At 37.0% G+C, this 14,604-nt stretch overlaps 1 protein-coding gene across 7 annotated transcripts in view; it reads left to right on the top strand.

Annotated features, from left to right (window-relative positions):
* musk (muscle, skeletal, receptor tyrosine kinase) overlaps positions 1-14,604 on the top strand; it is a 118,543-nt gene extending 103,939 nt beyond the window's left edge. For 5 of the 7 annotated variants that reach the window (XM_082538840.1, XM_082538838.1, XM_082538837.1 and 2 more), the window contains 7 exons: positions 560-583; positions 739-827; positions 5,041-5,215; positions 5,428-5,614; positions 5,711-5,905; positions 7,942-8,090; positions 11,605-14,603. In XM_082538840.1, the coding sequence (XP_082394966.1) occupies positions 560-583; positions 739-827; positions 5,041-5,215; positions 5,428-5,614; positions 5,711-5,905; positions 7,942-8,090; positions 11,605-12,311 (1,526 nt within the window). In that variant the 3' untranslated portion in view covers positions 12,312-14,603. Of the gene's footprint in view, positions 1-559; positions 584-738; positions 828-5,040; positions 5,216-5,427; positions 5,615-5,710; positions 5,906-7,941; positions 8,091-11,604 lie in introns of all 7 variants that reach the window. The other 2 variants (XM_082538843.1, XM_082538839.1) reach the window with 1 other exon arrangement.

Here is a 14,604-nt window from a genome sequence, read left to right on the forward strand (position 1 = left end):
CGGCAAAACGTTTTCAAACCCACCGCCGTCTTTCGCTACTCAGGTTAAATATATATAAGTCACTTAGATAACTTCAAAATGTTGTTTGGCTTTTTTTAGTATTTTATTTGTTCCTGAGTAAATCGGTTTGGCTGAGATTAAAGTTATCGTTTTTACACAGCTGAGCAGACAACTGATTATCAGAAGTGTGAGATGCTTGAGAATATAGTCCGGTGTCCTGTTATATTTTAGATAGCAAGGAGTTTATTAAACTTCACCGAAACAATCTGCAGATTTCATTAAAATTTAATAAACTATCATCTTGTCTTTGTTTTTAGTTAGCACATACCTTAAACACTTAAAGCTGTAAGCTAATGATAGTTATATAAGAGCAGATGCTGCTGGTGCAATAAGCTGTACGTTTTACGTCCAACGGATGCATGATCTAATTAGTTGACTAATCGCAAAAATAATCGGTGACAACTTGACTATCAAAATGATCGTTTGTGGCAGCCCTACTTCATAGTTCCTCTTCTTCTCAATATTTAGATTAATTTTTCTTAATCTTTTCTACATTCAGACATCAAGAAAGATCTAATTACAAGTAAGTACAAAATTTTTTCAGTACATCACAATGAATTTGTTTCTAGCTGCCATAATTAGTCCAATGCAAAAATGAATTACTCTATTATTTTAAAAAGTAATTGCTACAGTTAACATTGTTATCTTACGGTAAACTGTTCTGTTTGACATCAACAGGAACATGTTACAATGACCGAGGTTATTTCTACCAGGGTAGTGTGAATGTAACCAGGTCTGGGACACCATGTCAACCATGGAACCAACAGGTATTGTTGTCTTTGGGTACATTTGCGTAAACGTTCCTAGAGCTACAAAACTACTTAGATATTTTATAACTAAAGTATAAAACCAGCAAAAGTATGAAATAACCACATGTAATCAAAAAACAGGACACACTTGAGTGTTTTCAGCTGATTTTAACCAAGAAAAGATGCTTCACTGATATTTTGAGTGTGTGTGTGTTTTAGGTTTTATGTATGTTCAGTTTTATATGAAAACATTCCTTTCCCTTACTCAGAAGCAGAAAAGCATACAAAAATGCTTACATGTGCAAACAACAGCAAATACAGCGTCACACAAATGTGTTAATCACACACACACACACCCACCCACACACGCACGCACTCTTCCTGTAGCCCAAAAGCCCCTTTATGTTTTTATGGCTTTGCTCAGTGAGAGGGTCTGTTTGGGTGAACTGTTACTACTCTCCCGTGCAGTGTGTGTGTGTGTGTGTGCCAGGTCAGCAGAGAGGGAGGGACTCATTATGTCACATCCTGCCTCTGGAAGCAATTAGCTCTCACACGCATATGTTCCACATGCTCCGTCACTAAAACACACGCACACACACACCCACTCCCACTTCAGCATATTGGATTTGCTCACGCACATATACTCTACTATCTGCTAACTGCGAAAAAGCTTGCTTTCTAATGCAGTTCTCAAATGTTAGTACTTACACTTATGTTTACTACTGAACTGTTGTTGTTTTATTCTTCGTAAACACCCCAAACTATGTGTGCATAAGACCACATGAAGAAAACATATGAATACCACATTTAACCGTGTCTGATGTAAACAAGTAAACATAAACACATAGGTTCGGTTTTGTATTCTACAAGAATTATATTCAGTTCAACCATCTTCACTCTTAAAACCAGTGACATGTTTACTGTTCTCAATACTGGATGACATTGGCCAGAGATGCTTGTGTGTCTGTGTGCATGGATTGGTTTGTGCAGAAATATAGTCACTGTATATTACATGTATTTATGGGAAAGTCAAGACTAGTACCACTATACCACTAAATGTGCAGTTATTTTAGCTTCAGAATGTTAACACCCTTTCTCTGCAAAATTGAAATGTATTTTAATTAAAGGCAGGCACTGGAAAAATTACCAAAAAAAGAAAAAAAATCCTTCTCCAGAATCCTATTGTGGTAAAGGGCTCATTTCATAAAACATTCAACAAACAAGTGTCAACTTGTAATATGAGCTCATCTTCTTTCGTGGTAAATTTCAATGTATGTCAAAAACAGAATCACGCCTGAGCTTGGTGAGAGTTATGTAGGAATAATAAGATTACCTGCACTGTATGAAGGGTGATCATTTGTGGGGGGAAAATGCAGACAATCCCGTGGAATTGAATGTTGAATACTGAAAGTAAAAAGGTGGCATTGACTGTTTTATTTTTTTTATTTGAACTGTAAGACTTTACAAATACCCTTTAGTTTGCATCCTATCTGCTAATTTGAATTAAAATTAGCTCACTTTGCACTGTTATAGCATAGTGACAATAACAATGCACACCGTCCTTTCAATTAGAATGTTCTAATCATCTAAGCTCTATGCATGGCACTATGATAAGAACAATAGTCTATTCCACATATATGCTTATCCAGCCTTATTTTTCCTTTTCTAAGATAGTCTTGTTTAAATTCTAGATTCATTCCAGAAGATTTTTTAAAGTCTTATCTCTAAGACATTAGGGAAAATGTTAGCTCCTTTACATAGCCATTTACAACAGATTGGACTAGTGTAATTTTTTGTTTAGACATGATATTGTACAAATGAAGAAGCCTGGATTTTCCGAGTGTGTTTTTTAATACCATAATCTTGAATTGTGACCACAGACTCATCAAATTACTCATACATTTGAGAGGCAGGTCTGAATTGACATCATAAACTTCGTAAGTGTTACCGGAAAACAGAGGGCTTGGTAAGTGGTAAGTGCAGAAGCACTAAAGGGAGCAGGGCTTAGCAAACCAGTGCTGTGTGTTGTCTGCACTAGGACAATAGGATTGAAGCTATAAAGAAGACAGAGTGACATCAGGAAGTTAGGCTTTAGTCCATGCTGCTTCCAGGAAAAGACTGTTACTTTCTGATATAATGTCCTGGCTGAACATAAGTCAGAAGGTGAGCTGTTAAACATGATGGAATCATTTTGATGATTAAGCTGAAGTTCCTGGCCAGCACCAAAGCTTTCATTTCCTCCTTGTAAGCAGCATATACCACCATTATTGGGGTAATGTCTCTTGTAACAATTCTCCCAAGGCAATGTTAATGTGATTGCACAATTTTGAACTCAGTAACCATTTTTTTTCAGTAGATGTTTTCAGATAGACCTTGGTGCTTGGGGATGTGTACTTTACAAGTTCATAAATTTACTTGCATCTCATTGTCATTTTATTATAGAAAATCAGACAAGATTTGTGTTAAATATAAACATCAGAGTGAAATCAGAGGGTGTTAAACTAAGAGTCACACCCAAAGTGTGATACATTATAGGGCAAAGTAGCTGTCCCATAACAAAATGACAGCCACACTGAAGTACAAGACGCAGAGTAAGGAGTTAATAAAAAAAATATAGTCTGGTTACAACAGTATGTATGGTCTGACACATCCTTTGTTTAAAGATTGGAAAGTAAGAATGGTAGGCAACTGACCAAACCACTGAGGTACATATGCCAAAGTCCATCCTTCAAAATAAAATTAAAAATTAAAAAAATGTTGTGAATTATTTTTTTAATCAGTAGCTTTCATTGCCCCCAAAATTGGGGCTTTAGCCTTTAGCCCCACCCCTTTGCTTTGTCTTCTATCTTCCACACATCAGAGAGCATATGCTTTACATAAATATTTTCATAATACAAATGATCCCTAATCAGCTCTTTGAGTTTTATAGGAAATGAGCAGAACACTGTAATGCTCCACAACATATGCTATTCTGCTTAGAATGACTTCTGTCTCATAAAAATCACATTTCCGTTCAGCACAAACATGTAAACTGTAAATGTACATGATACATGAATGGAGTAACTTTGGTGCCATTTTGTGCTGAGTCATAGAAATACTGCAGACGATGATTCACAACTTTATTGCAGGGGAAAACATTGCTAACGAACTAAACATACTATACAACACTGTCATTCTCATGGTATATATATGACTCGGCGTAAGAATCATCCATAAAATAATAACACAGTGGCCACTAATTAAACATTAAAAAGGGTCGAGTTCTCTGCAGGAAATGCAACTTGATCCACTGCTGGGGATTACTTACCAGCAGAGATCATTTGTTTATGCTCCAAAACCCCCTTTTCTGCTAGAAATCCTCTCTCTCTATGGATCTAGAGTGTTGCAGAATAGTGTTGCAAAATGCCTGCAGGAAGAAGATTGGGGAGGATGGTTGGTTGTATGAAGTGTTACACTTTGACAATGGAGGCTTGCATCCCATTTCCTGCCAAATGTCAGTGTATTATCTTGAAAGGCGATGACAAATGGCCTAACTTGTCATTCTAGTGCGAAGACCTGTTGTTTTAAGCATTCCTGGCACCAGTTAGGAATCAACCCCATGCTGTTGACTTCACACGTTCAGCTACAGCAACATGTGTTGAACCCAACATTTTCAGTTCATGTCTTCATGTCTCTTGGGATGGAGTTGGCCATTGCTCTTTTTATGATTAAAGCTCATGACATACAAGCCCACCAGATGTTCCATATTTAAGTTGGCAGTCTAGATTCCAGGAACAGTCATGCAACCCCTAATGTCCCTCACAATAGCCCATGGTTATGGAGCTGTAACCTTACTACACAGAACAGAACCTGGAAGAAATATTTGGAAGGTCATCTTAGCTTCACTTTTGATTTGAGACTCACCAGTTTTAAAAACTATCCATCCAAATCAATTCTTTCTTTCACAGAAAACTCACTAGAACTGATCCCTCAGCAAAGGTAGATTTCCTCTTTACCCCCTCGGAATACAGGGTCAGCAACAGAACAGAAAAGAGATCATGCATTACACAGACTCCAGCCCTGTACTCACAGGTTGCAAACCACGTTTATTCACCAATTAATATACTTAACCGTCCTTGTTGCAGTATGTATGTTGGTGATTTTTCTTTTTCTATTTTATTCCTCTTAGTGGGAAAGGCCTGAGAAAGTGTTTCTCTTTTTTTGATCCTTACTACTGTGCTTTATCCTGCAGGTTCCCCACCAGCACCATTTATCAGTGGATGTCATTCCAGAGTTGAAGAATTCAGGCAATCACTGCAGGAACCCAGGAGGAATCAGTGACAAGCCCTGGTGTTATACCTTAAATCCGAACATACGCTGGGAGTACTGTGCTGTTCCACAGTGTGGGGAAACAAGCATAGCATCAGGTACTGCCCTCTGCATTCAGAACTTTTTTCCCCACTTCACCTGTTTACAGTTCCTGTTTTCTTTACACTTGAAACCAACACTTCACCTACAGTAGACTAAAAGCTACCCAGTAGCCAAAACTTTGACTGCACAATCTGGATTTTAGACAACAGAGTTCTAGATTTGTCATTTTTCCAAGTTTAGTGACTTTTCCTATATCTGTGCTTTTAAGTAGTGAAGCCAGAGTCTAGAGACCCTCTCCAGACCCCTCGTTTCCCTCCCGTGACCACAACGTCATCTCCAGCTTACTCAATGTCTGTCATCGTCGTTATCCTGACTGCTCTTGCAACTGCAGTATTTCTTGCCATTATCATTCTTGGCTGCCGCAGATGGAAGAAGCAACTGAGGAATCGGAAGAGGTAAAAGAAAGATGATAAAGATGGAATATGTTTCTTTATCTAGTGTCTGTTTTTATCCTTGTAATGCTCACGCTTATATTTATTTATTTTTATTAGAAGAGTAATAGAGACCCCGATGTTGAACGCCCTTCCATCAGAGCTATTGCTCGATCGACTCCACCCTAACCCCATGTACCAGCGCGTTCCTCTGCTGCTGAACTCAAAACTGTTGGCCCTTGAGTATCCCCGAAATAATATTCAATACGTCCGAGATATCGGGGAAGGAGCCTTTGGACGAGTTTTCCAAGCCAGGTGAGAAAGAAGAGAGAACTGGGGAAATACAGCATGGACAAAAGAAGAGATGAACAAATATGATAAAAAGAGAGATTAAGGGGAAGCAAGAGTATTTCTCATCAAATGGTTAGAGATCTAAAAGGATGTTTTCTTCCAGCGCAGCACTGCTTTTGCACACTAATATTTAATATTGCCATGTCATAATCATAATCGCATCCAGGGACTAAGCTGATGATGCTGATATGTCTAAGGCAGAGGGAAAGGGCAAGGGAATGAGACAGGATTGAGAAGGATGACATGGCTAAACAAGGTCACTGGTCATTTTGAGAACTGCTGCGTCATTCACAAAGTCACAAGGCAAGCTGTTACAGGTGTCACTTTCACTGCACCCTGAGCCTGTTTACAGCATGACATGAATGTTGCAAACCTATCTCTTTAATCACACTCAATACCAGAGCTGGGTCATATTTCTAAAAAGTCATAAATCGGTCATGAGCATGAATCTAATTTTTTTAGGCTTGATAGATAGCAGTCGTCAGAAGTTTGTAGCGCTCGTTATCAGTCAGAATGTTGTAATATTGGTGTAATCTGCTTAAATTCAGATGACATACAGTGGCATGACTCCATGAAGCAAACATATAGCAGAGCCACTGAACCTATCAAGCCTCTTTGACAGTTTTTTGTAGTTTACTAAAATAACCCAAATCCAATTATTTTTTGGTTGTATTTTACAAGGTTTACTGAATACAGGATTTCACAATCACAGCTATCTATAATTGTTTGCTGTCACAGCCAAGAATTCAGGACAGCAGAAGTAAATCAGTTTAGATCTTCTCGATATAGGTTTTTCAACTTTGTTAGACTCCCTGTTATTCATGCAACACAGCCTTGTCACCCATATGACGTCCATGACTGTGCTACAAAATAAAGAATGTAAAGCCCAATGCTCAACTGCCTGTTTTGAAAACTAAAAAAAGTATTTGATTAATACAAGAAAAAAGGAATCTCAATTTAAATAGAATTTCTTATTGTGTTGTAAGTAACATGATTATAACAAGTCAACTCAAAGCAACACACGATAGACAACATTTAAGAAGCCACATAAATATAATGCAATAGATAAACGGAGGCAACAAATCACATCATATGATAGCTTGATCACAGAGCAGTACAATAATAGCATGCAGCATTATGACAGTAGCACCTGAGTGCATAGTCAGTCAAATCTGAGAGATGTCCTTAAGGCTAGATGATAATCCCTCGTTGAAAACTAGAAAGATGCAGTATATAGACACCTCTGGGACCATAATGCGCACACTGACTTACATGAACACAAATACATACTCTAACGCACACACTTGTATGATTATACAACTATGATATGAAACCTCCAAAACAGAAGTTTCACAGGAATAAACTCATATGCACATGAAGTACACAGTATGTATGTGCATTCTTTAGTACAATGTAATGTATGCATCTCAATCTAAATCAAAAGCAAACACAAGCTGTTTCCTGTGTGCACATTCACTTAGTAAATACATGACTATAGAGTGCACTTAATCATTTGTGACACACACACACACACACACACACACACACACACACACACAGAGCCACGTGAAAGATAGTTACTTAAATAGACCTGAGGAAAAAAATAACTTCTTCTCTGACATCAGCGCTTCAGTCTGTTTTTTGTGTGACTCTACAGTATGTGTGTGATATCATTGTTTTTATCAAGATTATTGTCCCAGCTATATCTACTTTAGGAAACATCATTTTGCGCCTGAGCCAACAGAGGAAGTATTTCTCTGTAGACCTATTAGCATAAATATGTGTTCATATATGTGTTTCATTCATATTTCTAACGCTTAAATAGCTGTGTTGTTTACTTAGACACTTTTGGGTAAAGCTAAAATACACATTTGAAACATATGGTAACAAAAGTCTGGTTTATGCATTAGTGACAAAAACATTAACAATACAATAGAAATACTGATAATATAATATTTTCGTGCTCAGTTCATGAATATCTTTGTTTGTGTCTGTTTCAGAGCTCCAGGCCTGCTACCCATGGAGTCTTTCACAATGGTTGCTGTGAAGATGTTGAAGGAGGAAGCTTCAGCTGACATGCAGAATGACTTCCAGAGAGAGGCAGCACTCATGGCCGCATTTGACCATCCAAACATAGTTCGACTCTTAGGTTAGTGTGTGCTTGTGTGCAAACGAGAGAGAAAAAGTGTGCAACGAAAAATCTGATTTCCAAAGAGACAACGGTCACAGATGGAGCTTACATTGAATAATTGCCGAATCCCTGAGTTTACTTCAGGGAGAAGTAAAGTGGAAAAACAGAAACATGGAAATGGAGGAAGAAGAAAAAAACTCAAACAAGATTGAAAAGACAGAATTGGACATGTAAAAACTGATAGAAATCGACATTTATTATTTGGTTTCAGAGTTTTATGGCCTGAAAGTGCATTTAGGTATCTAAAATAAATCAGTTATTTAAAAGAAGCCGGACCAAACAAAGAGCTTTTGAAAAGAATGCTTTTCAACTCATAGAAGAGTCTTTTGGGTCATTTAAAATAATATTTCTATTCAGTTGTTAGTTTTCACCTGCTTATGTTAAGCAACAATTTAACAATAAACTTTCAAAAAACTGTAGAGCTTTCATTAAAAAGAACTAAATAATAAAATTAAAAAGAAAAGATTGCCTCTTAGTATTTCCCTGAGTCTGATTTTCCAAACAGCAATTTTTCGGAAAGAATTCACTCTCTTCAGATGCTTTTTTTTGTTTGTTTCCCACTGTGGACCTATCAAAGTCCGAGAATAATCCACATAGTGCTGTTTGCCAGTAAACAAGTGCTGACTGACAACTAATGTGCCTTTGTTGGCCAATATAAAACAAATGTGCTCTATTAAAATTCCGTATCTTCACTAATGCAGCTTATCTAATCTAATACAAACAGCTCACATCCAAATATATTTCCAGGAAGACATTTGGAGATACAGCATAGTTGGTGCAGTCAGCGAGTAAACAGAGCTGTTGATCACTGGCTGTGCTCAAAGAAGTTTTCTTTTGCAGCTCCAGTCGTTGTGCAATATATTTCTTCAAAATTAGCATTCAGTCACTCCCTCACTCACTATTTTTTGTTATTTTCTGAGTGGCATTTTAGATGACTCATCTGGAGAGTGATACACTAAGAGCAAAGACTCTGGTGTGCATGAAACTGGAGTTGATTAGATTATTTCCTTAACCTTTAATTATCCTCTAGACTAATAATACAGCCGTAAATCATGTGCAGGAATATATGCATCATCCAAAACACGAATGCGTCAGAATTAGATATACCATAAGTCTACATGTGTCTTGTGCCGTGTGTGGCCTCTGTCTTCTATATATTTAGCAATGAGTGAAACATTTTAATCCAGCTACCGTCCTTTAGCAAAGGTCACTGGCACTAAATTACAACTTGTTTCCCCCACCCTGTACACAGAAGCATATACACCCAGCCACCTTCACACACAAACACACACACACAATAATTGTTCTTTGGTGAGCTGTTCTATCTAGTGACCCACAGGATATGAATTAAGTGAACATGACCTCCAACCTCCTCCTCGCCCCTAAAGTTCATTGGAAGTATGTTGCAATCGCAAAAAAAGTGAACTACAACTAAATACAAATACTTTAGCTTCTGGCTTCAGTTGTTCAGAAAGTTTAATATAGATCAGAATAATTTGGATTTGGATTAAGAAATCTCACATTTCACGATCCAGGATCAGGTATTCAGTCCCACTTTTCTGCCTGTACAATTATCTTAACAAATGAGTGAATACTTTAATTTTTTTTTATTTGTATAAATAAAAAAAGTTCATCACTCAATTAAAGAAAAAAGATTCAGATTTCTTCATTTAACAATTTTTTTCTTTATCTTTACCAGATGAAAATGTCTTCAGTGCACTTTCATCTGCTAAGGAAGAGAAACTGTGCTTGGGATTGTCTCAGTTCATGGTATCATTATAATTAGAACGATGTGATTAATGGATGTTTCATAAATGATGCTACATAAAATAAAACTGGATCCAAGTTTTCTCAATCCTAAATTCCTGAAATAACTGTGTGCTCAAAATAACAGAGAAATAATAATAGTAATGATAAAAGAGTGGATTACATAAGGTTGTCTCATTCCACAATTTTGAAAATTTTGAATCTATTTCAACATTTTTGATCCAATCAGATTTAAAAAAAGATTACATCTGACCAACTGTGCGCTGAAGTACAGTGTTCCAACTCTGTGTTCCACCACTGAGCTGCACCTATATGAGCACTCCCTTACTTGCAGTGGACATCCCTGGAGGGCAGTGCCAAATGCAGTCCAAGGGCTGCCTGTGCAGTGATTTTCCGTCTAGCTAAATAAGGCCCTTCATTGATTTCCCCAGAATTCAGCATGACACATTTCATAATTTGTGTGGCTTTGGAACCTCAACAAGGAGGGGAAATAAATGTTACTGGGTTTGAACAATGTTTAAACTGATTTAAAATGACCAATGGGCCATTGAGCTTCCAGTTTCTTTCATTGAAAAACAGAAGCAATAGTAAATGCAGTCAATCAAAATTATAACTGCGGCCAATAATAAGTTGGTACATTTCAATGCACTAACTGCATAAATTACACTATTCATGCACTAAAGTGAGAGGAAAAGAAGAGTGAACTGAAGGCACTGTTTGAAAGTGGTGTATTTCTGTTCATCTAGCAATATATTTTTTAACTTGTGCTCAAAAGAACTGAAACTTTTTTGTGAACCATACGGATGGCAGACCGGAGGGCTAGTCTTGGCAGTGTGTGCTCACAAGCTGCAACAAGTACTCACAGGAATGGAAGAACAAACAAGCAGACAGACACTCTTTTATAGAGTTGTAGTAAATAAGGAGGAAATAAAGTAGGATGAATTTTGTCACTTTTGTCAAGATCCTGTTTCACCAAAGACCTCATTCATATGCTTGATTTTTGTTTTGTTTTTTAAAGTTGACATCTCACTCCTGCAGTTTAAGTTTTTATCCAATAAGTATGGAAGTTCTGTCAAATAAAGGTTGCATTCCCACTATATTCAGTATAAATTGGCATTTAACAAATAAATCCATGTCGTTTTAAAGATACTGTAGCACTGTTTGTGCTGTCCTCATCAAACATCCAAAGCCCGTGGAAGCCCTTACTGTTAAAAATGTAAACACAACATTTCAAATAACTTGTATTAATCACAAGTGATATTTATAACATGAGCAGCCTCAGTCATTACACTCTCAATTTAATAATCTGCCTTCATTTGCCATCATTTCCCCAAACCCAGCTCAGGAAAAAAAGTCCAAAAAAAGTAGAAACTTAATTTGCCAAAAATAAATATATCATATTTATATCAAAGATCCACTAAAGTAGATGTAAGAACTTATGCATGACTTATTTGTGAGTACATGCCCATCTGTGTTTATGTCTGGGTAATAGTTTTTTTTGGGGTTTTTTGGCATTTTAAGGTAAATGAACTCATTATGTGATACTGTAGAAGAAAAACTGTTAATTTAGTGTTTTCAGTGATGGGACTGATGTGTTTATGGTAAATATTTGTGTTTCTTCTTTAAAAACATCTGTGGTGGGAAAATAAAAGCGCTAATCTATATAATAGGCCATCACATAGTTTCCTGTGTGCTCTCTCCTCAGGTGTGTGTGCAGTGGGTAAACCAATGTGTCTGATGTTTGAGTATATGGCCCATGGTGACCTCAACGAGTTCCTGCGTCGCAGATCTCCAACCCAGTCAGTGCGCACCCTCAGTCGTGCTAGCTTGTCGGGTCGCAGTTTCTCCTCTGAGCTGGAGACCGGGCTTCTCTCTTGTACAGAGCAGTTATTGATTTCCAAGCAGATTGCTGCAGGAATGGCATACCTGTCTGAGCGCAAGTTTGTCCATCGTGACCTGGCGACACGGAACTGTCTGGTTGGAGAGGAAATGGTGGTAAAGATTGCAGACTTTGGCCTCTCCAGAAACATCTACTCAGCTGATTACTACAAAGCCAATGAAAATGATGCCATCCCCATTCGCTGGATGCCTCCAGAGTCTATATTCTACAATCGCTATACTACAGAGTCAGATGTCTGGGCCTATGGTGTGGTGTTATGGGAGATCTTCTCCCATGGGATGCAGCCATATTATGGTATGGGTCATGAGGAGGTTATTTACTATGTGAGGGATGGTCACATCCTTTCCTGTCCTGAGAACTGTCCTTTGGAGCTCTATAATCTGATGAGGCTCTGTTGGAGTACACACCCATCAGACAGGCCCGGCTTCAGTAGCATACATCGGATACTAGAACGTATGCATCAAAACAGACTAAGCATGAATGCTCACACTGAAGCTGATGCTGACTGTTAACTGGTTTTCCCTGTACAAAAGGCATTGATTTGCTGTTTTAATGATTTAATGAATACTTACATTGGGCCCAAGCACTCAGTGCTGGGGAAAAATTATTTGTCTCCTTCATGATTTCTTATTTTATTTTATTTACTTTATTTAATTTCATTTTTGCATATTTGTTATACTTACATATTTCACTTGATCAACCACATTTTAATTTTAAATAGAAATAGCCAAAGCATGCAGTTTTTAAATGATGCTTTAATTTATTAAGCAGAAAATGCTATCCAAACCTGCATGGCCCTATGTAAAAAAGTAATTGCCCCCTAAACCTAATAACTGGTTGCACCACCTTTGGCTGCAAGAACTTGTACGACACTGTGGAGGAATTTTTTGCCCACTTTTCTTTGCAGAACTTAATTTACTGGAAGGTTTTCTAGTATGAGCAGTCTAAGGCAATCCTATACCACTCCAAAACCTTCGTTCTATGTGCTCTCAGTGGGCTGGCCACTCTTAGTAAGTGTCAGGACAAGTTTTCTTTATTTGTGGATAATGGCTTTAACTGTGATTTGCTGGAGTCCCAAAGCCTTAGAAATCCCTTTTTAACTCTTTCCACTCTTTTCAGTGAATTTGTTCACATTTATTCTTGGGTTTCTTGAGATCAAGGTAGGAATTATTTCATTTTAAGGACTTATAGCCTATTTCATTTAGTCAAACAGGTTCTAGTTAAGTTTTTTTTAATTTTTTTTTTATTTAACATGTCTGGTGTGATCCAGCCAGACCACAACATAAAGGTGACCCATCCTAATCAGACTTCAAGCAGCCACATCACACAGTTGGTACAATTTTACAATGATTTTTAAATGTTTTTAACAATATGTTATTTCTTTAGGATGGAACACTAATAAGGAGCTGAGTGTAACTTCATGGTGGCCTTTATACCAAAACAACAAACAAAAAGAAACAATCTGAAATATTTATCAAACTTACCTAAGCAAAAAAAAAAATAACCAAATTGCAATAACTGACCTCCGTACATAAGATAAGGAGAGAAAACTAAAATAAAAAGGCAGTCCACAGCAGCACTGTACTTTGCATGCTCAGCTGGTTAAGTAATTGCAGTCATTTTCTTTTTGCAGCTTGTCTGTTCAGGAGACTGAACATGGCCACATTGTAGTCATTTGTATGTTGCTACTTCAGAATTCAGGATTTCAGTTTCTGACTGTTTACCGGGAGCTGTCCATCTGACAGGTTCACTTTAATTTTGAAAAATGTTAAACCTGAATCAGTTAACTCACCCCAGACCCTAAGTCTCTGAAATACTTGGAAACCAGCCATACAGATATACCATGGTCATTTTTAGCAGTAGTTGCTCTTGTACCTCATTCATCTGTTTTTTTCTTTTTCTCATTGAGAGTTTTTTTTGTAAACGTTGATGAAAATTTAGCAAATGCTCTGAATAGGCTCAATGTGACCCTAAAGTTCACTGGACAGAAAGAGAGAATCTACACTTGAAAGGTTTTTTCTTTAACAGTGTCGTAGAAAGGGATTGATGAAATATTTATTATAAGATTGTACACAACATTTCTCTTCAAGTCAGCTTGCTTATTCCACAGTGGCACACAGTCACTTTAAATCACTGATGATTGTTTTGTAGACAAGTTGGTATTCCACTACGGGGCATTCTGTTTTTATTTGTGTTTCTTTGGTTTTAGTTTTGTTTTATAGATGTGTTTTAGCTTGTTATTGATATTTCTTGAACATATGAACAAATTACAGTAGGCATAAGTTCATTAATTCTCCTCACTTTCATTTACATTTCTCATACAGTTCCTTACTGAAGCACTAAAACTCACATATTATGAATAGAATTATTAATGGGACTCGTTCTACTGACTTAAATAGACTCTTGTAAGTGACAAACTGCCCACATGTCTTTGCATCCTCATTTTGAAAATATAAATCTAGAATGGAAGCTTATTAGGTCAGCTAGGTTAGAGATCATACTTAGTGCTTGTGCTCTTTAACCTTTTTTCTTTGGTAAAAATTCCATTTTGGTTACATTAATAGAATAAAAAAAGCTAAGATATTCATATCTAAAAAAAAACATGTTGATTTTGTCTAAGAATGGCTGACTTAACTGTCTTTCAAAATTTGCCATGTTGTTACATTTTTGCTGTATTTGTTGCATTATATCAGTAATGTTTTGGGCTTTTTCCCTTTTGTTTGTCATACATAATTCACATTAAGTATATTTCTTTGTATTGCTTGCAAATAAACATAATTATTGAACAGTTTGTACGTCAGAACT

This window comes from Aulonocara stuartgranti (assembly GCF_965226115.1).
Source record: "Aulonocara stuartgranti genome assembly, chromosome: 7".
Taxonomy (NCBI): Eukaryota; Metazoa; Chordata; class Actinopteri; order Cichliformes; family Cichlidae; genus Aulonocara; species Aulonocara stuartgranti.